The sequence below is a fragment of the Emydura macquarii genome, unplaced genomic scaffold (genome assembly GCF_026122565.2).
Source record: "Emydura macquarii macquarii isolate MOO-44397 ecotype Brisbane River unplaced genomic scaffold, CSIRO-AGI_Emac_v2 contig_561, whole genome shotgun sequence".
Classification (NCBI taxonomy): Eukaryota; Metazoa; Chordata; order Testudines; family Chelidae; genus Emydura; species Emydura macquarii.
This window is the reverse complement of record NW_027130698.1, coordinates 11,025,938-11,049,745: the sequence shown is the minus strand read 5'-3', so window position 1 is coordinate 11,049,745 and position 23,808 is coordinate 11,025,938. Positions and strand designations below refer to the sequence as shown.

At 39.5% G+C, this 23,808-nt stretch overlaps 1 protein-coding gene across 1 annotated transcript in view; it reads right to left on the bottom strand.

Moving 5' to 3' along the window:
* Positions 1–23,093, bottom strand: part of CDYL2 (chromodomain Y like 2) — a 62,849-nt gene extending 39,756 nt beyond the window's left edge. The window contains exon 1 of the mRNA XM_067540131.1: positions 22,436–23,093. Within this exon, the coding sequence (XP_067396232.1) occupies positions 22,436–22,459 (24 nt within the window). The 5' untranslated portion in view covers positions 22,460–23,093. The remainder of the gene's footprint in view (positions 1–22,435) is intronic.
* Positions 23,094–23,808: the final 715 nt, after the last annotated feature.

Here is a 23,808-nt window from a genome sequence, read left to right as displayed (position 1 = left end):
CATATCAGCTTGTCCTCTCCTCCAAAGAATACTTGGGTTACAAAGGCACATATAGGAAAAATAATGCAGAAATAAGCAATAGTGTACAAGATGAAGGGATATCACATGCTTATTACTGAAACAGAGCTACTAAAGAAAGTAAGACAAATATTGGAGAAAGTATCATCCATATTATGGTTGTCAGGTGCAGACTAATATAAAGAACTTAAACCTCAGTCAAGTTGGAATCTTTATAGGAATTATTAGCTAACCTTCCAGATAAGAATAAGACAAACTCGATTTTACATGGATTTACTAAGGATTTAAGGAGTATGTGCACATGTTTAAGAATGTTATTTCTGTGTTGTTTGATGAGGAATCAAGAATCCACTTTACATTTGCAGGATATCATGAGAAAATGATTCGCAGTGAAGCTAACCATTTAAACAATTGTCTTTTAATAGAGAACTTCACCACAAAGATTAGCGTTCCCAAATTATTGGTCTTTGAGACTTCATTTTTTATTGCTTGTAAAGCACTATACTCCATCCCTGGTACTCTATGAATAACAATAACAGTAGAGATGTAACTTGGGTCAATGAGCACTTCATGATGTAATATTGTATACCACAATGATCCAACATCTATATTTGGTTAAACGGTCAGGACACACTGATGACAAAATCCAGTAGTGAACTAACTTTTGGATTGCAGTACTACTGGTGAACACAAAAGATATCAGGTTCTCTACTACTCTGGCAAAGACCTTCCCTTGGGCTGTTGAATGTCATATGCAGTATTCAAAATATACAATGTGCAGTGCAGGGGCAAATACAAGGTATATAGTACAGTGTACTACATCCTCTTAATGATTTATGTCTCATTGATTCTGCTAATACAAGCAATTGCAAATAATCAGTACATATTTGAAAAGAGTAGTTGGGAGCCGTGAGTTACTTTTAAAGGGAAGTCAGAGATACTTTGAAACAAAAGTAATTAGTTTTTCAAAGATGCACAGATAGCCATAGAAAAGATTGAGAAATTTATCTTTTTACTGATAGAAAGATTGCTCTAAAGATGATGATGCTAAGGAACATGTGGCATAGAAAGTCATCACTAAACCTCTTAAATTTTGTTTAAAGAGTTGTCTCAATGAGTAAAGTATCCTTCAGTCTGTAACATTTAATAATATTTACATCTACTTTGCACAGACATCATTGACTGCACGAGTGCAGGACAGTGAAGAGTCAGGTACAAGTTAATCAAGAAGCCACTTAAATTTTGCTCTAGAAGCATCCTTTCAGTTTTTCTTCAACATGACAATCTGAATGGCTTTGACTATTCCATTTACTATTGTTTTCTGCTCTACAAGGTGGTAGTGGTTTGGTGGCCAAGAACTGGTAAGAAGAAAAACTTTAGAATATTTTCCAGTCGGTGTTCCAACCACAACGTTTGCATTTTGGAATCCAGGAATGTTCTTTACCGATATAATAACCAGGTAATTTAATTGTGGAATTAATAAGTCAGCAATATGAAATCCAATTATATAACTAACTGTGTGGTCTCAGTGTAGAGTGACATACTCTTATAACCTGTGTTGCAGGTAAAGAGAACAATATTAGCTGATGCATTGTCTTGTTTCCAATTCCAAAGATTTTCTTAGAAGCCACTAGTGTTGGATATGAAACTTATGCTTATTCCTGCCAAGCTGTGAATGTTTGGAAAACTGAATACATTAGATATGTGTAAATAGTAGCTGCAAAAACAGATAGTAGATGTATTTTAAATTAGTTCATTATTTTGGACAGTGTAGAATATTGGGGTTTCTGTTACCTCAGAGTGATATTCAGTATGCCATTCACAAAATAAAATAAAATTTGACTCATTCTTCAGTCATAACTCAGTTGATGGACATTCTTCTTTAATAAATTGCAGGTTTTCATTCACAATGCTTAAAATACAGAGCCACTATCCTGTTTACTAGCTGATCCTAGAAGCATGGGGAAAGAGAGAGGCACCATATATATCTTGGTCCTATTTCTCTCTTAAATAAGCTGTTTTTGGTATGACTGGGGCTCTGCTCACATTTGTATAACAAAGATTTTTAAATTCATTCTTTGCATATTAAAGTTTGAGAATTAAAATACAAAAGCCGTAAGTGTATATACATGGTAATAACCATCCAGATGATTTGAACTAAAATAATCTAAAAATTGCTTTCTTTAGCAATATTGCCTTTTGTCAAAGAGTTGACTCTTAACCATCAAATGTTTGGGGATGCAGTGACTGGGTAATATTTTGGTAAGGAAAAGGGCCAAGTATTATTCATACTGTACCTTGTATTTACACAGGAATAAATTGCATGTGAGATGGCATGGTAGGAGATGATGTCATTGATTTAGAACATATTGAAGAGCGACACATATTGCATTTGTGCCCTTCAGGCATAACTGCCCAGTCTCAATTGTTTATCTGGAATGGATACCCATGAAATGCAAGGCAACATTTATAGATTCACTGACTCCTAGACATTAAGGCCACAAAGGAACATTACGGTAATCTAATCTGATGTCCTACATGACACAGGAATGAATTTCACCCAGGAATTCCTGCATCAAGCCCATAACGTCTAGTTTAGTGGGTGCATATCTTTCAGAAAAAAAACAACCCATCCTTATTTGAAGACTTCAAGCGATGGACAATCCACCATTACCCTTGTTAACTTGTTCTCATGGCTAATTACCTTCACTTCTAAAATATGGACCTTATTTCTAGTCTGAATTTGTCTAACTTGAACTTCCAACCACAGGCTCTTGTTATGCCTTCACCTCCTAGATCAAGGAGCCCTCTACTATCAGAAGTATTCTTCCTATGCATGTTCTTGTAGGCGATGGTCAAGTCACCTCTTAACCTTTTTTTTTGATGAATTAATTTTAGCTTCATAAGTCTCTCAATATAAGGCAGGATTTTAAAATCTCGAATCCTTCCTATGGATCTTTTATGAACCCTCTCCAGTTTTTCAATATCTTTTAAAAAAGTGTAGACACCAGAACTGAACACAGATGGTCCATTTACAGAAAGAACACAAACTTCATACTCCTACTTGATATTCTCTTATATATCTAATGATTGCATTAGCGGTCTCAGCCATAGCATCGTACCCCTCCACTAATCTTTGTGTCATCAGTCTTTTTGTCAAACTTTACAAACAATTATTTTATACTTATTATTGAAGTATACAGCAACTTTTTTCAGGTAATTATTCAAAGACCTTGCATAAACAAACAAACAAAAACCCTTTTGCTGCCCTCCTTAATAAAGGTATTGACTTTTTAATAGATATTTTGAAAGATATTGTTATGAGGCCAAGAACAGATCCCTGCAGGATGCCTCTGGAACCCCCACACACATTTGATGAAAATTCTCCAATAATGATGATTCAGGTTGTTTATAGGAAGTTTAGATGGTCTCTGTATTTCTGTAAATGCTTTAGAATCTCAGAGCTAATATGATAGTGTAGTCTAAAATATTGTATCTACTGTAATGAAACTGTATCAGCCATCTTCCAAAACACTGTATCTCGGGATTTAGGGATCAACACACATTTTTTTTTAAAATGTGAATTTAGGTAATTTTTACATCATTTTAAGAGAGAGACCAATTTCCATTATGTGTACTGGCTACAACGTTTTCCTTAAGTTCAATTCAAGTTTCTTATTTTGTCTTTTTGTCTTTTATTATTTTTTAAAATGTTAAATTCCTTTTAGAAAGGGATGAATTCCAATTACAGACAAAAGAAAGTTTTGAGTATAAGGAAGCAGGATGGATTAACTTAAATTGATTAAATTGATTCAATTTAAATCACCAATTTAAAAAAGGTTGATTCTCATTGGCTGGCAGCCATAAAAACATGTTGATTTGCAACTAAATGTAACCTTTCTGTTAAATTTGGTACTTCTTTTTGCTAACCAGGAGGGTACACTATCTCTGTGCATATTTATTTAAGCAATTATGTCGCTTAATTTACATTTAATTCAGATACTAAATACTTACATTTTCTTATTATGTTAGAAAATGGTGCATGATACATTTCTTATCTACTAAATGATTAATTTTTTACTTGTGATTTGTATCAAGTTCTGTTTGGATGGAAATTCAAATTCAATAAATAATGCATAAATAGTATTTACAATTTTTTTTTAATTAAATGACACTATCTTAAATATGCTGGATAAAGAAGAAAAAGTTCATCAGAAAGTATATCAAAACATGCTTTTCATTTAAGACTAACTGATTTGTTCAACAAAGAAAATATTAGCTGTAGTTAGTGAATGAAACTTATTGTTTTTGGTCACTGTGTCCTTCAAGATTTAGTAGACCTTATCCTCTCACACCTACTTTTTATTCATAGTTTGGTAAAGGACAACAAGCATTTCTTCTTTTTCAACTACTACTGGTTCTTTAACTTTGAATAAGATAGTCATTGAACTGAACTAATTGAATAAACTGGAATGAAGAAAACATTCTCTCTGTACCTGCAAAAGAGGCTATTGCTGTTGAAAGCTGGTTTAGACTTCAGCTAACTCTGGCTCTAGGCGTTTAGTCAATAACTTCCACCAGTTTGGTGGTTTGACTTTCTTTAAAATGTAGCAATAAATGTACCACTTAACATTATTTAATTTAATTTAAATGATTTTAATAACTTATAGTGAGTTTAGGCCTTAACATAGGTTGTCATAATTTCAAATAGGTTTATTTTTAAAAAACCCACGTACTTGTATTTAAATTAAAAATAATTTTAAAACATTTTATATTAAAAAATCACATTTAATTTTAAATCACTGATTTTCATCCATTCTGAAAGGAAGATGTTTAATATAAATTGGGTTGCAGCTTTGAAAATACAGTTGGCTGGTTGTCGTCTAAATTGCATCTGCAACCATGTATTCAGTCCTATAGGCAAAAGGAATAGTTTCCCCATGTCTCATATTAGATCACTGCACATACCTATAGATTTGCCCACATACTGCTTTACAGCTGCATAAATCTTTAACCTTTCTTTCTGAAGTGGGATGACAATACACACTTCCTCATTTGTGTGTAAAAATCCAAGTGCTAAATGTTTCTTTGTATGTTTTTAAACTTAATGCATTATGCATGTCTAAGTCATTAAACAACTGCGTCATGTATCAGAGTAACATAAATTCTGTAAAAGATTAATAATCTGCCTTTTTAAAAATCAACAATCTTTTACGTGTTGAGTTTTTGTAAAACACATGCGGTGTATTTGAGAACAGCAATTGAACAAATCAATTCAGAACACAGGTGGCTGTAAAGAATATTTCAACATGCCCTAGTTTTAAAAGGATACACACAATGTGATGATCTACATGTAGGGAAGGAGATCAAGGTATTTTGTATTCTATATGTCTGTTTTTTAATTAACTTTCTACAGTGTGGTGCAGAACTCCTTGGGAGAGCTTGAGCTGAGTTGGTCTTTATACTTTTACAGCACTATCAAGATTGGTATCCCTTCAATATGTTTACCTTAACATAGGAGAGGAGTGGTTAAAGCTGACCCCTGAAAAGTTTTCACAAGGCACAAATAATTTCCCTCATAGAGTTTCACGCTGAATGAAGGGAGATTTACTTCTGGAATTATAAGGTTTATCATGGTCACTTATAAAAGACGGCTTGTTGGCATTTTGGAGGTCATCTAAACACTTATCCAGCAGAAAGTAGGTTACTTGTCTATAAAAGCTTGCCTGCTTGACTGTAAAAAGTTTCCTTGGGTCTACTGCCTCAAAGACATCTCCTCATTGTCAATGCCTCTACCTTCGTATGGTAGCCTACAATAATCCCCATCTAATGGACAAAATGTATGACTCTGCCCAGGTAATTTCAAAATATGGCAATTGTGCTGAAAAGGATGATGTTGCAGGTGGGTGTGGAGTACCAACATTTTCAGTGTGACCCACAGTGGAGTACAAGTTGCCTACTGACATTCAATCAGCCAGGGAAGAATTTTAGTAAAGTTGGGCCCATGGAAGTGTCCTGAACTGACAGCCATTTTGGAACTCACTACAGGAGAAGACACTGGGTTGAAGATTTATCTCCCCCAACTCCCTGGCAAAAGGGAGCAGGAAGGGATTTTGATAACTTGGAAGGAGTTCCTGCTCATGTCAGCTCTGGTGATCAGGAAAAGGAAGCCCTAAATTACTTGTTCCTGCTGGTCAGGAAGGTGGCTGGGACCCATCTACCCTCCCATCCTTGTGCTGCACTGGAGGGTTACTACTCCCTTGGGCTGTCCACACTAAGGTGAAGGGAAAAGCAGCGGCACAGATTGGGCACAAGGAACTGTGTCATGTAAGGGAAATGGGAGCCCATTAACATGAACACTTTCCCCCTTCTTCACTCCCCCAAAGCAATTCTCCAATTCCCTGCTGTTTTCCCCCCACTTGCGTCCTATTGCCATCCTTTTCCTTTAATAGATCAGGCTGCCATGCAGCTAGCATCCCCATGGGCTTTTGGGGCTTACACAGGTTGGAAAGCTGTGGATACCTTCCTCTGGGTTAACCCTGAGGTGGTGTGATCTTGTTTTTGCTGTCTGAGAACCCCTCTGGCGGGGCTTCCTAAAGAGAAAAAGGAGAGCATTAGCCGTTTATGTTTTAAAATATGTAAATGACATATTCCCTTAAGTAACACTAGAATCTTTTATATCAGATCTTTCCCTAATCAGCTGTGCTGAAGGCTGTGGATGATGCCTTAGTAGAAGTCAAAAAGCATTGACACTACACCATTATTAGCTTCTGATTCATCTTTTAAACTATGCTAAGTTCATAACTATGCAGAACCAAATCCCTCTGGCATATTAAAGCATAAGGCCTACCATGTCCAGTTGAAGGGCTTTTTTAAAGGCAATTTTTACCATATTTGGCTATAAGGCTTTTTATTTGTGATGTTTACCATGCTTTTCAGCGTTTGGTATTTGGTAGACATGAATGTGTGATGAAGCAGAGAAACCACCAACCAGCCGGAGTTAAAGAGAGCCTTTGGGCCCAGCTTGCCTCGCCCCACTATGCCTGCAGCCAATGCCAGCCTGGAGGTGGGGTGAAAAGAAGAGAGCCACACTCAGTTTGGGGCTCATTGGTGAAGAGGCAGGAGCTAGCCTTGAGGGGAAGGAGCACTAGCCCGCAAGCCAACAGGGAGTAAGCACTGTCTCCCCAGCCAAGGGAGACTGTGAAGGGGACCTAGGAGCCTCCAGCACTTGCGGTAAATGAGTGAGTGAGCCTCAGAAACAATGTGGGGCTCGCCCTCACCAATTTGCGGCTGCCCTGCCCGAAGGAGCCCGGGACTGTGGCAACGTGCTGCCCAAGACCCAAGAGAGGACCCTACGGGAAGCAAGCAGCCCTGCAAATTGGACTAGAGGGGTCATGCCCCTAACTGAACAGATTGGTAGGAAGTAGCCCAGGCCAGTGTATTCTGACTCCCTGCTGGAAGGGACCTCCCCCAACCCCCAGGTCAGGGGTAGACATACACAGGGCCCTGGTGGAGAGGGAGGGCCCAGGGGTCCCCTTCCTGCCTGCTCCTGATCTTAAAAACTAAGGCTTCTCAACCAAGCAAGGGACTGAGAACCACATGTTCTAACCATTAGGCCGCCTGGCCCTCAAAGCCACCTCTTAAGACTATTATTTCATAAAATCCTGCTAGATTTCATAAGGATATTTCTCAGTTTTCAAGTGTTCCTAAGTAGCCAGTCCAACAAGATTCTATATGTCACAGTCCAAGTTCATTAAGAAAATTACCTTGTAGCTGGAACAGTTGCAGTCATTTAAAGGTAAAAGAAGTTTATCACCTTTAGTTATTCTTATTTACATTGTAAGAAGGAATTCTCCACTTCAAGCATCTCTCCCCAGCACTGGGGGAGTTTGCTGAGTGGCTGAGTCTTTTCTCTCATGAGAAAAGTGGAGGGAGGTTGCTGCTATGTTGTCTGGCCTTTTCAAGGCCAATGTCCACACTGAACATCAGACAAACTATTGCCTTTCGTGTTTTCCAGAGCAATAGCACAAATCTAATTTTGGCCCCAAGATCAATTTGATTAAAAAAAAATGAAAAACTCTGATTCTCTGCAAAACATTTGCACTGTTGCTAACCCTGTTTTGGCTGAAGTGATGTTAGCAAAAGTGAGAGCCTCAATGTAGATGGCTTTTTGGCTGTGGTAGCCATTTTCAGCACAGTGTTGAATTGAATAAACCTGTTCAGAGCAAGTCTAACCAACGAAGTGCTGAAAACAGCTGCCAGAGCAGGAGAACCATCTATACCAGGGCTGGCAACATTGCTAATGCCAATGCAGCTTGAAACAGTTGTTAGTAAGGGTGCAGATTTTTTTTCAAAAATTCCCTAGCGTCGGCAAGGACAGCTGAGGCCATTATTACCCGGTGGAGATCAGTGTTCAACCCAAGGGCCGAGAACTCTCCATAAACTCTCAATTGTGTATTTATTATGGTGTTTAAAACGAATGCTCGGCTTTAAATGAGCTGCAGCTTCAGTTATCCTTTGTTGTGGCATCTTTAACTCACAGAGTGTGACTCTCTCAAACATAACAGTGAGAAGCCATGATTCTAGTTGAACAGCTGTCACTATCTTCAAAAAGAGAAACATTTTCCTAACTGTTTACACTTCCTTTCTGAGATGTCTCTATTTGAGTCACAGATTAAAGTAACTGTCTAGGGAAACTGAGTCAAAACCTAATCCCCAAGAAAGTAAAAGGAGATAATATAGAAAATCTGTAAACCATCCAAGTCTGTTTCAGCAAATGGGATTGTATTTGGCCATGGAAAGCAAAGATACTATACTATCTAGTACAGAAGAATTAGCTGGAAAGGGAATGATAAGTTAGGCCTTACCGTTATTTCTCTGTTAGATGTGAGGCTTAGCAATCGAATAAGTGCCTAGTCTTGGGAAGGTGATATACCAAATATTACAAATCTGGTGGGACACCTCACTAATCAGATGCCACTGCATTTAGGGGTACATGTGTTCAAATACACATTCAACACACCCCTACAGTTCTGGAACTAGGCCTTAAGCAACCCTAGGGCTTAAACCTACTTTCAGGTGTGATATTCTGATACACATGCAGGTTAAAATCTCATCAGATCAACCGCTGTCATATTTCAGCCCATGAATAGCAGAGATGTTGTAAGGTTTTGAAAGGGCCGTCCTTGGGGGCAGCAGGAGCAGCAACAAGTGGAAAAGCACACTTTAGGGGGGAGAATGGTGTTTGCGTGTGAAGAGATGCTGTCAGATAATGACCGAGTTACACAAGAAATACGTTTAATTAGGGAATCTAGAATTTCACCAGAGAATGTCATGCTAAATCAGAAGTTGTAGCTGTTACTGAAGGAATTCTGGTTGTAGCCTGGAAATGGAAGCAGCTACAGAGAATTTTCTCTTTACTTTGTACATTGTGATTTAGTCACAAATCCTGGAATGGATTGTGAAAAGCTGAAGTGTGAACATTCTAACACTGAACCACAGGGGAGGTGGTGTTAAGTCCAAAAGCAATTGGGTAGCACAAGCATTTTTATTGTTCATTATGTAATGCCCCTCTTCTCTCTGCAGTAGACAGGCTACCAGCACAGTTGTTGACAGCCCTGGAGAAAATTTGCAGTTAAATGTACCAATAACAAGTCCAGTTCACAAGCAAAAGAAGCCTTTGTCTTCTAAACATGGCAGGTTGTCACTGACATTTGATTAGAATAGATGCAACAGAAAAAATAACAGTGGCACAGTTGTGGAAGAATTTAAAAATCTGGCTTGTCAACAACTGGTAACTACACACGTACTGCAATATTTGACACCACATCTAATAGTAAGAGCTGTGCTAGCATTATCAGTCACTGCAAATACTTGCCCTTGGTATAAGAAAGCCAGTTTGTTGTTGCAGGGTCAGAGAATATTGATGGGGAAAAGGATCCTGCTTGTGACAAAGCTGGGAAAAGGCAGACAAGTTACTCATCCAGGAGAAATTGTCTTCTTTCCTTTCTGTTAACAATTCTTTGAAGGGTTAGCAAAATCCATAGTCCATACAAGATTGTGAACCAGGACTGACCCAATCCACATGGTAAGCAGTGATGTTTATTGACGGAAGTGTGTCTTACTGATGTTCAAGCAAAAGGTTGACAATAACAATAATCTCATATGTCACATGTGAAAGAAAAAAAGTTGCCTCCTTATTAACTTGGAATTTCTATTGTCTTGATCCACTTGATAAATGTGGTGCAACATGCTGTTTGTATAAAGCCTTAGTCAGCAGGGAGAGATGCAAGGCCACCTTGGTACCTTTGCTCTAATCTGTCATCTGATGCAAGTGCATGCCAGTGCAGGGGAAAGACACCAGAAGTCATTTATTGCTGGAGAGGAGGCGGCAGAGGAAGAACAGGCAAGGAGGAGACTGATGAGTCTTCTTGCAGTACATCAGTACATTCTTTACTAGCTGAAAATACGGGGGGGGCAGAAGGGGACAGATCATTCTACTGCCCCTTCAGCTGCTGTCACATCACAAAGCAGCGTCCCTGTTACTAAATCAGAGGGCATTAATTATTCCCCCGGTGTCCCCAAATTACTAACAGCCCACTCATGCATCCAGCAAGGTCAGGAGTAAATGCTGAAACAAACTGATAACCAGGGGAGAAACCTGGTCCAAAGCACCTGTTCATTAAGCAAGTTCCTGAGGCCTTCGCTGCTATGCGCCTATTGCTCAAAGCCTGTGACCCTTTCTGTATGGGAGATCCATGGTTTCCACAACGTACTGCAGATGACCTTGCCCTGATACGAAATGCCAAACAGTACTCAAAAAATCTGTCCCACAACCATTCCTTCTCTACTTTGATGGGAAGGGAACATGTCTGTGTGTGTAAAGCAGGAGAGAATCTCCCACTGTAAGTAAAAATATTGACATTATAAGTCATAACCTCCTGTGGGGCATCCAGTTAGTTTGAAATCTTGTATGTCAAATCAAATGTGTGTTGAAATCTTGTGCGTCAACTGTAAGCTCATCAGTGCAGGGACTGTCCTTATTTGTGCCTTTTATGGCACACAAGACATCACTGGCCCACAAAAATAAATAATAATAATAATAATTAATTAATAGAATTCATTGTTAGGAGGTTTTTCCTAATAAAAGCTTAAGTTGTCCATTTCTTTCTTTATTAATATTAGTCACATCCCCCTGACAACATGCTGATTGGTTGCCTATCATGTTTACACCATTCAGATATCTGCAGACGATTATAATAGCCAGTGCCCATTGTTTGTTTTGTCACAAATTTAGTCCTTTCTCACAAAGCTATCAGTCCAGCCACTACTTCTTCGTGATAGCTTTTCTTGGAACACCTTCAGTTTGTAAAGATCTTTCTAGCAATATGGTACACAGGACCAAGCCTGGGATTTTCAGAGTAGTCTAAGAGAATGAGGTGCACATACCCCATTGAAATCCAATAACAGCTGGGTACCTAACTCTCTTGAGCACCTTTGAAAATCCCAGCCTAAATGCAATATTTCACGTGAGGTTTCAGCAGAGTCACTCTTATTGGGAGTATCATCTATATGCTCTGTGAGTTAATGCCTCTGGCCAAAAATTTCAAAAATAGATGCCCAAAGTTAGGCTCCTAAATCTATATTTAAGCACTTAAATAAATGGCCTGATTTTCAAAAGCACTGAACACGTAACAATTTTTTAGATAGACTTGCATGTTCCTTAATACTGCTAAAAATCTCTGCTTATTTTGGTTTCTAAATATAGATCTAGGCGCTTGACTTTAGGTACCTAAACTTGAATATTTTGACTTACCTGTTTTCAAAATGTCTCTTGCCTCTTTTCCCTCCCAACAATAGATATTTTTTTCAAGTTTTTCTTTCCCTCCTAGTTGCCTCAACCTCTTTTCTTTAGTTTTCCTTATACACATAGATTACAACAAAAGCATTTTGTATTCTAGCATCAAGGATTTCATCCTTGTCCTCAAAGGTTTACTTTCTCTCTTATATTCCCCAATCTCTGATCTTTTTAAAAAAGATCTTAATCCACTGAATCCTAACATTAACTAATTCTATTTTCTGCTGCCCTTAACTTTTCCCTGCAAGTCTTAATGGACTTTGTGTGATGTTGTTTAGTTTACCTCCCTTCTTTTTAATTACCCTCACATTTGTAAGTTGTCCCTTATGAAGTTACACTGATCATTTCTTGTTCCTTGCATTCTTCTTTTCTCAGAGGATTTTTGTTCTGTGGCACATTAACTCTGGTGTCTCTTAGGATTCCCCCAGTCTTTTTCCACACTCAGGGATTTTCATACTTCCTCCCATTGCTCACTAAATTTTTCAGTACTCTCAAATTTGCCGCTTTGAATTCTAATCCTCTGGTTCTGTAGACTAGACAAACTCTGTGCAGCATTCCTTACAATGCTGCATTCAAACAGCTTGTGATTCCTTTTATCTTTATGTTCTCAAAAAGTTCCTTTTCTCTTGTTCTTACCAGCAAGATGTGGATCCAGGATGGCTTTTCATAGCGTTGAATCTCCACTTCTTGAATGTTGATGCATATTTAGCTGTACTGGCTACCCAATAGCTATCCGGGTAACTAATTTGTCTCCTGTGAAAGGTATTCTGCAATATTGAGTTCATTGAAATTTGGGCCAAGAAGTTTTCATTCTTGCTCTTCTCCAATCCCTGAGGATTTGCAGCAAATGCCCATTGTATTTTCTCTTGGCTCTCACTTCCTGTATCTCTAAGTATTTCTCAACCACTTTTTCCAGTGAAGTGTATCTCACTGGATTGGTAAATACTGTGCTTCTGACGCTCTCCATTGCCACTTCCTTTTCTACACAGACTGCATACGTCAATCAGTTCTGAGATTCCAAAATGGGAGTAAGTGATCATGTCCCAATCAAGATTGTTATACTCCAATTTTCAGTTACTGGAATCAACCCAAAATGTTCCAGTTATGTCCTCTTTGTCATAATCTCCATAATTTAGTATTACTTCAAGAAACTTCTGAGTTATTTCCCATTCTCCTTGTATTTATGTGGAGACACGTACAGGAATGCACCTCTTTCCGTAATTCCTGTGTAATTCCTGTCATTCTGATTACAGTATTTAACTTGTCATGCTGGCTGTCTTCATCTTCTGTCTTATGGTGCATGATGAAAGTACATACCTGATTATTGGAGTTATGCGAAGGCATTCATTCTCACATTACTACTTCATTTAGAGCTGCTTTAACAATACCTGCCATTTTTGAAACTGGGAAGTTGTTACATCCTTGCTTAAGTGGAAACCATCAATTCAGTCTCTTTATCACAGAAGGTCTTCTGATGAGCCATGAACATCAAACTCTCCTCCATCCATACTTCCATCTGTTAGCCTCCAATATTTTCTCTCTACTCACACTTGACATCAGAAAATTTTCTGAGATCACCTGCCTTGACTTCATCGTCAAAAGTTCTAGAAGTCATTCCTGATTGTAGCAAAACTCCATTTGTGCACTTTGTTCCTACATGAACTACAATCAGCAGGAATTCCCCAGCAGTATTCAAGATATGCTCCACTTTCTTGTCATGCTTCCTATGCTGAAACACCTGGTATCCTGTCACAATGAGATTTCTGAAAGAGGGATTCATCCAGTATATTCATTTGTTAAATGTAATGATTTTTACGCTACGTCTTGTTAATCAATCCTATAAATTAATAATTTAATGTAATAATTTAATACATTTAATAATTTAATAATAATAAATAATTTAATAAGACATTCTGTTATTAGTCGGAGGAAATTCCAAGCACACAACATTTTAGGGGAAGATCCATTGACGTATCCCAATCAACTTTAAGAAAAGGTAATCTTTTACCAACCTTATCACAGTAATGTTCTTTTTTGTACTCCTTGTCCTATCACTGATGACTAATTAGCTATGTGAACAGACGCTATGTCCTTTACAATCAGACCGTTATACTCCCTGATGTCAGAGCATAGCTCATAACATCACTGTTCATCACAGTGAATGAGAATGTGATGCAGTAAAAAATGAATTTTGGCTTCACTGAAAGTGGGGCAGATTAGCTGGAAAAAAGAGATAGCTATTTACATTAAAATGTATTGATAACCAGCATTTATAAGAAGAGGAATAAGAAAAAAGTATATAGAAATTTAATAAGGTCTTGGTGAAATGTTATTAAAATATCAATTTGCTGTTGTGTGCAAGTGGTAGTGTATTCAAATTAGATTAGATTAGATAACCTTTTTTAGATTAGTAGGAAGAAAACATAAAATTCTATAGAGTGTGAATACTTCTGAAGATGTACCCCAAAATGTAAATTAACTGAAAGCTATGAATAAATCTTCCCAGCAAAGATCTTGCAATGATTTCTCTGTTCAAAACAAAATTATAAAACAGGAGACAGCTATTTTAGCCCATTAAAAACACCTTCTTTCATTAATATATCTTTACAATAACACTGATTTTACAGGTTAACTCATTCTACACATCACTAAAATGCCTTTTAGTTTATCATTTCTTTTGCAAGGGTTTTCAATCAGAAATGAGATGGTCAGTCAAGTATATTACTACTGTTTATTAAGCACAACATGTTTGTACTCGTCACAGCATATAACACTGGAGATTCTTGGTGACACTGCCACCTCAAAGGCAGCTGGTGAGGGGTGACCTAAGTTGCACCAGGTGTTGCACCAGCTTTTGGAACAACCCCGAATCTGGTGCATACAAAGGTGGCTGAAAGCCAGTTTAGTCCCCACTCCCTCTGGGCTACAAGTTTTGTGCTGGACCTCCAAGAGACACAGCGAAAATCATACCCCAAGTGTTGTAACAGAAGTTTTCAAAGAAAAGGGTATTTTGTCGGATTTTTTTAGTACTATTTTCACTGTCATTGTCTATTATACTAAGTAACCCATACTATTTGCATACCAGGATGTACTCTAATGGGTGATCTATTTCCCCTGCTTTGCTAAGTTACAACAAAAATCACTGGCTCCTACATTGAGCACCTGTATCAACCTAAGCAATGTCAAGAAAGATATGAGAAACCTTACATATATCCTGCAATTTGCAGATCACTGTTTAAATTATAACTGATAACTACAGAAGACTGAATTCTACACTGTTTCTATTGATGACATTACAATTGGTGTGTGATGAAAGAAAATAGACAGAATATTTCCCCCACAGCCTTACAACACTAGCAATCTATAGGAGAAGGGCTTTGAAATAAACAAAGCTATTGTGGCAGTGTTGTTAAACAAATCAAAGACCAGTTTTCTTTCTCTGCGAAATAGAAGAATAATCTTATTTTCATTTAAGTAAAGCATGTAGTGGGTCATACAGTTTCTCATAATGTCTACCAATGTAAATATTACACAAGTTTAAATGGTTTGATATGAACTTTAAATGATTCTACCCTCTTAAATAATAAGAATAGTTAACTCTTTAATCCAGCTTGTTGACAATACCAAGATGCTTATGTCATAAATTATGGAAGTATTTGCCAAAATATATGGGTAAGAGGTGACAACAAATAATCTGATGAAAATATACAAAACCAAGAAAATGCAACACTGCTAAAAGTCAAATGAATGGACAAAGAAACATTATTCACTGAATAGTTAGTCATTACAATTACGCCTTTGATGAAAAAAATCAGCTAATTTCCCTCCATATCAGATCACATTTGAATTTCACAATTATTTGTATTAGGTTTATTCTAAATATATTTTAACTTACAGAATACGAACAATTACGTTATTACATGATAATTTTGAATAAAACACAAATCTAACTGCAATACATATTAACATTTTTGTAGTTCACAAAATGCTGTCAGAAATGTTATGATGTGGTTATATATGTACTTAGACGGTGAAAGGAAATATGGTGGTTTAAGTATAATAGAGAGTATATTTCTAATAGTTTATCCAGTAGGAATCTGTTCATCACATGCATCAAATATATCATGTTTTGGATGAAAGAACTTCATCAAGATGGTCATAAAACACTAACGTGATAGAAAATCATTTGGTTTACAATAGCTTTTTTCATACTCAAAATGTCACAAAGCAATTTCCAATGCAATGAGGAAGTTGGATACTGGGAACACAGTGACAATGTAGGTAAACAATGTAGGTAAGCCATTATGTACATAGTAATGTTTCACATAGCTTTTGAGACTGGAGTCTCTTACTGAGGCCTGATCTATACTTAAAAGTTAGATTGACCCAACTACATCACTCAGGACTGTAAAAAAATTTGTGCCCTGAGTACTGTAGTTAGGTTTGTCTAACCGCTGGTGTAGAAGTCCGTCAAACTAGCTACCCCCTCTTGGAGAGATGGATTAACTATACTGATAGAAAACCCCCTTCCGTTAATGTAGGAAGCGTCTCCACTATGGCGCTATAGTGGCACAACTGCAGTGCCACTGTACTGGCTGTTATGTAGACATGCCTTAAGAGAGGGAATATGCCAGAGTTATCCCCTACTATGTTCTGAGAGTATTATGTAGCTTTTTTTTAATACATGGAACTGCAAGACGTGAGTAGAAGGAACCTCAATTTAATCTCTTAGTGAAAGCTTGAAACCGAAGTTTAATCTCTCATCCAGCAGATTGCTCATTCTAGAACTACGTAACAGTGTCACCACTGGGTACAAGATCAAATTTAGTGTGGATTTGTATCCAGAAAGCTTCAATCCAGCAGTGAGACTTCCACCAACTGAACTATAGTAATATTTGTGTAAGTTACCTTAATTTAAGAAAAATTAAGTCTCCCAAAAACAACTGGTTGTGGCAATCCTTCTGAGACACAATGATATATAAGTTTATGGTCAGTAAAACAGCTGATTCGTCACAAAGAGATTTGATAAAGCATTCTCTTTAGAAGCAGTTTTGCTTATACTTAATAAGGCCAGATCAGCAACCAGTGTAAATAGGCTTAGTTCAATTGCTGTAAACATTACAGTCAATAGAAGTATACCAATTTACACCAGTTGAGGATCTGGCTCAATATACTGTATTTTTCCTCCCTCCTTCCAACAGAATGATTTTCATTATTTATAAAATCATATGTTCCACCTGAAGTCATCAATCTCTGCTTGTGACATCACACATATTCCCACAACAACCAATTATTATGTCAACAAGATGTTAGCTTCAGCTGGAAAATATGTATCTTTATTTCTTAAACCAACATTCTGTTGCATTAAGTAAGTTGCCTCTCTAATAAAAGATGAGGGAGTGAAATTGTTTTAAAAGAGATTCCCCCTTCCCAAATGTTTTCCATGAGATAACAGCAACTTAAAGTGTGGCTCTATACTGAAAAGCGGCTCCAGGAAAAGAGCATTGTGTGCTCCATCTTTATTATGTCTTAAAGACTGGTAATCACATCAGCTCAGTTTACAAGCCAAAAGACAATTTCTAAATCGTAATTCTGTAAACTGTACCTGGAATTTAAAATTCAAGTTGTATTCTTTCTGATTCACACATCATGACAGGTAACAAAGATTCTGTGGGCCATATTCTGCCCTCAGTTACATCTGTAAAGCACCATGTTTTCAGATTCTGCCCTCACGGATAGCTGTGCAATGAGCACAGGTATAATTGATAGAAGAATTTGACACTGCAACTCAGTTGGAGCTTAATTAACAATCCTGTTGATGATGTGAACTAGAATAGACTGCAGCCTACTCTCAGATAGCTGTATTACCAGGAGTCAAATGTAGTTAAATCTGATTTTTGTCACTGATGTAGGTAGACATGAATACACGTAGGCATTGTATCGTTTGATTAAGATAGCTCCATTTTTAAAAAAATCACTTTTCCAAATAAAACAGCACCTTAGTGAAAAATGTTCATTAGTGGCTAATAATTATAAATAATGAAGTTATTGTGTCCTGTGATATCTATCTACCTGCCACATTCCTCTTGAGAAACTCTGCCAGTTCATTAGATCTCTGAATTAAGATATTGTTTAATAAACTACCAAAACTGGGATTTCCAGTAGTTTTAAAGAACTATGAGAAATTGTTTAAGTTTTAATCTCATTGTTCCAAAAGCTCTGATTATGTTGGTTTATTATAAACAATGAGAAAATATAGAGAATTTCAGATCAAAATAAAAAATGCACTTCAAAACAAAAATGCCCAAGTCAGTTTCAAAAGCTTCTGCATGTTGTTGATAAATGATATCTGATGTTCATCATCATAAACCAGAATTTATGTTTTATTCCACTGAATTGCATTCTCTTTGCTAGAAAAAAGATTTGTGTGCGATGGTTTGAAGTAAGTTTTGTTTCTTATACTTTCATATTTCTAATTCTGTTAAGAGAGGGTCTTACGTGTTGGAACTGAACTCAAGATGGAGAATACAAAAGGATACACCACGGCAATGACAGCAAAGTTAATGGGTGTCAGTGAAAAATGTTGAAATTTACTCTTGATTATTTTACCTATTCTGTTTGTTACTGAGATTAATAAAGACATATCAATACATTCATTGAGTTTTTTAAACTATAAAGCACAATAGCGCTATGTTACTGGAGGCCACGGTGGATTAACACTGTTGCCGATGCTTTATTTAAATGTGTATTGTTCTAAATACTATGCTACATATTTCTTAAATATTTAAAAAGATCATGAGAAAATCTGGAGATACTAAAGAACCCACCTGGAGAAGCTGAGAGTCATAATTACCTCAAAACAAGCAAATCAAAACTGGCATTTTATTCAATATGTGAATGCATAGCTGTGTTTAAGACTCTATTCTATTCCTATTCTTACTCCATACTCATCACTGTGCCTTTCAATACTTCCATTTAATCTAAAATTTCTTAAGGGGAAAATCTTAACTGAATTTCTACAGAAAAAGGAATATTTGTTTCTGTTGTCTTCAAAATTAACACCTACTTCCTAATAATATCTGATGTAAGATATTATCTTCAAATGTAACACATCTTGGTTCTAAGATACACAAACCTAGAACCCTATTACCAGTAAGCATAGAAATCTCTATGGATGCTCTTCATTTTGTAGAATAAATGAAAACCAATTTGCAGTCCTATAAGAAATAGAACACATTTCAAGTAGAGATGACTAGAACCCTTGTGACATTGAAAAGCATAGCAGGAAAATACAAAGTATTGTAGTTGTCTTGGCTGTAATCTTATGTTTCCTTTAATTTTGACACATTCACTAAATTTATATTCAAGTCAACAGTGTGTTGAAAAAAATCTGTTTTTAAAACAATTTAACAATAGAAAATGGATGAATTGTTATATATATATATATATATATATATATATATATATATATATATCACATATCTTGTTTTCAAAACTTAAGGTTTTGCACCGAATTAAGTTTCTTATATATTACATAATGTAGACACAAGCAAAGAAAATTTTTAATATGGATTAGATGGGTAATAATGCAATATACTCTTTTTAGTTGTGACTACAGTAACCTTAATCATCCGTAGCAAAATCATTTTTATCCAGTACCAATTGCCTACTATTACAGAGGTAACTGTTCTTGCCATGATTCATTGAACTTCAGTAAAAATCCTTGAAGGACTAAGATATTGTTAAGGCAGATCTACACATACTTAGTAGATTTGTAAGGTGTATTTACAATTAAAAATGTTATGCAGGGTGTTTTAAGCCCTAGATCATTCAAAAAAGCAAAAGAGTGTTAAAGGTGACAATCATAAGCTATTTAATATGCATCTTGATATCTACAGAACATTTTTCCTGTCCAAAAAAGCAACAAAGCAATTCCACATACAACCAAAAAATGAGGTGTGGATTTCAAACACACCACATGTTCATGGTGATGATATAATCTCTCATGCTACCTAACTGATATTTGACATCACAACCTACGAATTTGTTAGAAGCCTCTTTCTAATGACTCCTGGAAACCCAATGAGATCTTTAGATGTGGGGTTTTTTTGTGCAGGGGTTTAGCAGTCATTTAACCATATCAGAATATAAACTATTCAGCTTTCCAGGGTTTCTCTCTGGCCCCAGTCACAAGAACCTTCACAGTGGAAAGGTTTTAACATCACATAATTTGAATTGCTGAACATACTTTTCTCAGCAACTTGACATAAATGCAATGATCTAACACCATGTACCACTTCAGAAGGTCATGTTCTAGACATATCAACAAAATAGATGGAGACCCATTCTTTCACTTACCTGTCCTGATGGATACAATTCTTCTTTATTACATATTGATAAGCAAAAACAGCCCAAAAGGAATGATAGAGGAATGTACCACAGGCTACAAACTGCAGCATTTAATATTGACTAAGTGCAATTCATGGTACGGTCAAAGATGGCTTCACAGCCTGGACTGTTGCCTTCAAAGTGATCATGCTTTGATGTGCTTCCTGGGTTACAAGTCTGGATTTCACATAGCATTTTGCTGGCATGTTGTTACTTAAAGAATTTCCACACAATACATGATATTAAATGCAGAGCCCATCTCCCATTCCTATAGGCCATTCAGAGTAACACGGCTCATAAAAGAGAATAGATTTTAATTAACGAATAGGAGCTGAATAACACAGCTCGTGTCAATGTTAACGGTCTGTGTTTCCTTCCTTCCAGAGCCATCCTAGACATGTACTGAAATGTCTCTAGGGTGCAAGATGATCTAAAACTTCTCTATGCTCCCTAGAAGTTGTTAATAGGTGGTAAAATAAGGGCCCAACCAAACCTTTACTTCACTGAAAGTTATGAGCCAAAGTCATTCTTGATAGATGTCTTATAGACTACAAAGGAGTCACAACACAGATAAAGTTGAGCAATGGCCTTAATAACTAATTACAAACTGATGCTACAAAATCTATTAAGAAACGGGGGGGAAAACAAATTGACAGTATTACTTTAAATCAGTACATGTGTCTGAGTACTTAACCTCACCTAGGAGAGTCTAAGATCTGTTTATTTCAAGGAAACAAAGTCCTGCTCAGCACAAGAAAGTCCCCACTGATCAATATCATACATTAATTACACCCTTTGTTAAGGGATTTCAAAGGTGATGGCTATGATAAAAGGAAAAAGTTGGCTCTACTTGGATCCTGCAGATTTTGAGAGTTTTGGACCCAAGCCCCCCCAATTCTACAATCAAAATAGAGAACACATCTAGCTACTCTTGCACTTGGATCAAGCTGGAAGATGACAATTGTTGGTTGCAAGCCCTTAAATCGTACAGTTTAAAGAAAAAAGAAGTCTAGCAACTCCAGTTTTGCTGAGTGTGGATCTTGATGTGTCATGGCCCAGTTATGGGAACAGATATGATTTTTTTTTTAAATTTCAATGATAGAATTTGGGACTTCGACTGAATTTTGCTGGATCCTTTAGCTGGACCCAGGTATCTGCCGTACCTGGATCCAATTTCTCTTGTGGACCAGCAGGAGGGATGAGACTTGCTTTGGACATTAAAGTGGTGTGCTCGGGTTCAAAATTTGGCAGGATCCAGGAAAGACCCGGCTGCCAGATTTTTAGTCTGAGGTCCAGGTTGTGTTTTATGTTGTTTATTTGCGGGGGGTGGGTGGGTTGCAGGAGGAGCAGCCAGACTTGGAGATGGTACAAACTGGGAGCTTGCCACCAAAAGCCGGGCAGGATGCAAGGAGCTCCAACTTTTACCTTTCTCCCTTAGCCACTGAGGTCCAACCAGCGCCAGGGGACCTGCCAAACTTTGACAGTCCCCCAAGCCACTGATCACTCCCCTCCTCACCCCCTCCACCTCCAGGCGCAAGGTGAAGCGAGCGGGTCGCCTTGTGCTCCTGCACTTTGCACGGCCCGGCGCGGAGCCGCCTCCATCCCTGCGCCCTCCCGGCAGCAGAGCAGCGCAGCGCAGCGCAGCGCCGCGCGGCGCATCTCCTCCTCCTCCTCCTGCCCCCCGCCCCCGCTCTCCTCTGCAGCTCGCGCACGTCCAGCGCCGCCGCGGACTTTACCTGGACTTTCTCCACTCTCCGGGCGGCCAACACCTCCCCCGCCCCCCGCCCACCGCCAACTCCGGCTCGCGCTCACTCCGGCCCCCTGCTCCCCGTCGGCAAGGCCTGCCGCGCGCCAGCCCACGGAAAGTCGGCGGAGAAGCGAGCAGGCGAGGGCGGCAGGGGCAGGCGGGCGGGCAGGCAGGCGGGCGGCAGGGAGGGGGGGCAGCGCTCCATCCCGCCCGGCCCCCCCCAGCCCAGCCCAGCCCGGCTCCCCGCCACCCCACCCCAGCCCTCGCCGCGGCGATTTCCTCTCTCCCCTTCAGGAACTCACCAGGCGCCGCTTCAGCGTTTCCGAAACAACCTCCCCCCCCCCAGCTCCCTCAGCCCCGATCCCCGCGCCGCCCGGTGCCCGCCCGCCCGCGCCCGGCCCGGCCCGGCCCCCCCTCTCCCCTACCTCGTAAAGGTCCCCCGAAGCCATGCTGGGGTGGCGGGACTCGGCTCCCCGCCGCCGCCTCGCCGCTCCCCCGCCGCGGAGTAAAACTGTGTTTTGCAGAATGACAGGCGCCGGGGCTGGCTGTGCGCAGAATCAGAGGCGAGCAGCGAGACTGTGGCGGGCGGCGGGGCCGGCTGGCGCAACCAGCAGCCGCTCCGGAGCAGGGCGCTGCGCTCAGTGGCTTCTCTGTCTCGCGCTGCTGGCTTCGGCGAGCCGCCCCCCCCCCCGCCGCCCAGCCGAGGAGGGTGGCACCCGGCACACGCCGCAGGGAAAGTCCCCGGGCCCTCCGACGTGCAGCCCCCCCCTCCCCCGGCCCGCCGGGTGCGCTTCAAACTCTGCCAAAAAGGACAGGCCGGGGGGAGGGGGGGCAGACCTGCGAGACAGGGCACATCAGCCGCGGGGGCGATAGGCGGGAGTGGCGTGGCCTGGTCGAGGCAGGGTGTGTTGGGGTCTGAGGGCGTGAGGGCATTTCTGGGGCCTGGGGGAGAGACGGTGCCCCGCGGCCCCCCCAGCCTTGGGTGCCTCCAGCCAGCGCCGTAAAGGAACCCAAGGTGTCCAGCCTTTGCCCCGTCCACCCAAGAGCTGCTCTGAAGGCGGTAGGGGCTTCCCAGTGGCCACCAGTAGGGAACAGTGAGGGGGCAAGCTCCCTCTTTTCTCCTCTTTCACTGGTCACCGACTCCCTCCAAGGACACCCCCCATCCCATCCCTTCAACAGCCACCACGGGGGAAATGGAGGTTTTCTCAGGGCTTCTTTCAATCCTCCCACTGCGGTAGTGGCCATCCTCAAGGAAATGGAGCTGCCCATGGCTTGCTTCAAAAACCTCCTCCAGTCGATACAGACAAACAGAAACAGACCTCCTCCTCCAGTAGATACAGTCAGTGGCATGAAACAACGTCTTTCTGGACAGCAAAATGTGAAACAGATTCTCCACTCCATTTTGTGCCTCTCTTGGAGGATGGAAGACTCACCAACTTTCTCTGAAACGCATTTGCCCCCTTCTTCCCACCTCACGCCCCCTTTATTTGCAACAGAGGTGTCAGAGATGAGACGTTCAGAGAAATTTCTCAGAAGAGGACGTTTGCGAGGTATCTAGTGCTCCACCTCTCCTTTGCCGCTAATCTGAAAGGAGGGAAGTATGTTGGGGAAGCCTATTAGTATTTGGATCCCCTGCAGAGGATGAGGAGAGCCCATTGGATGAAGGAGTCCTAGGGTCATGCTTAATGTCAGCCCAATCCCGTTTTATTAGGACAGAAAGATGTTAGTGGACTAGGATGGATCAGCTTTACCCTTGGGCAAGGTTGTCCAGGAAGAAAGCACAAGAGAGACTGCAACC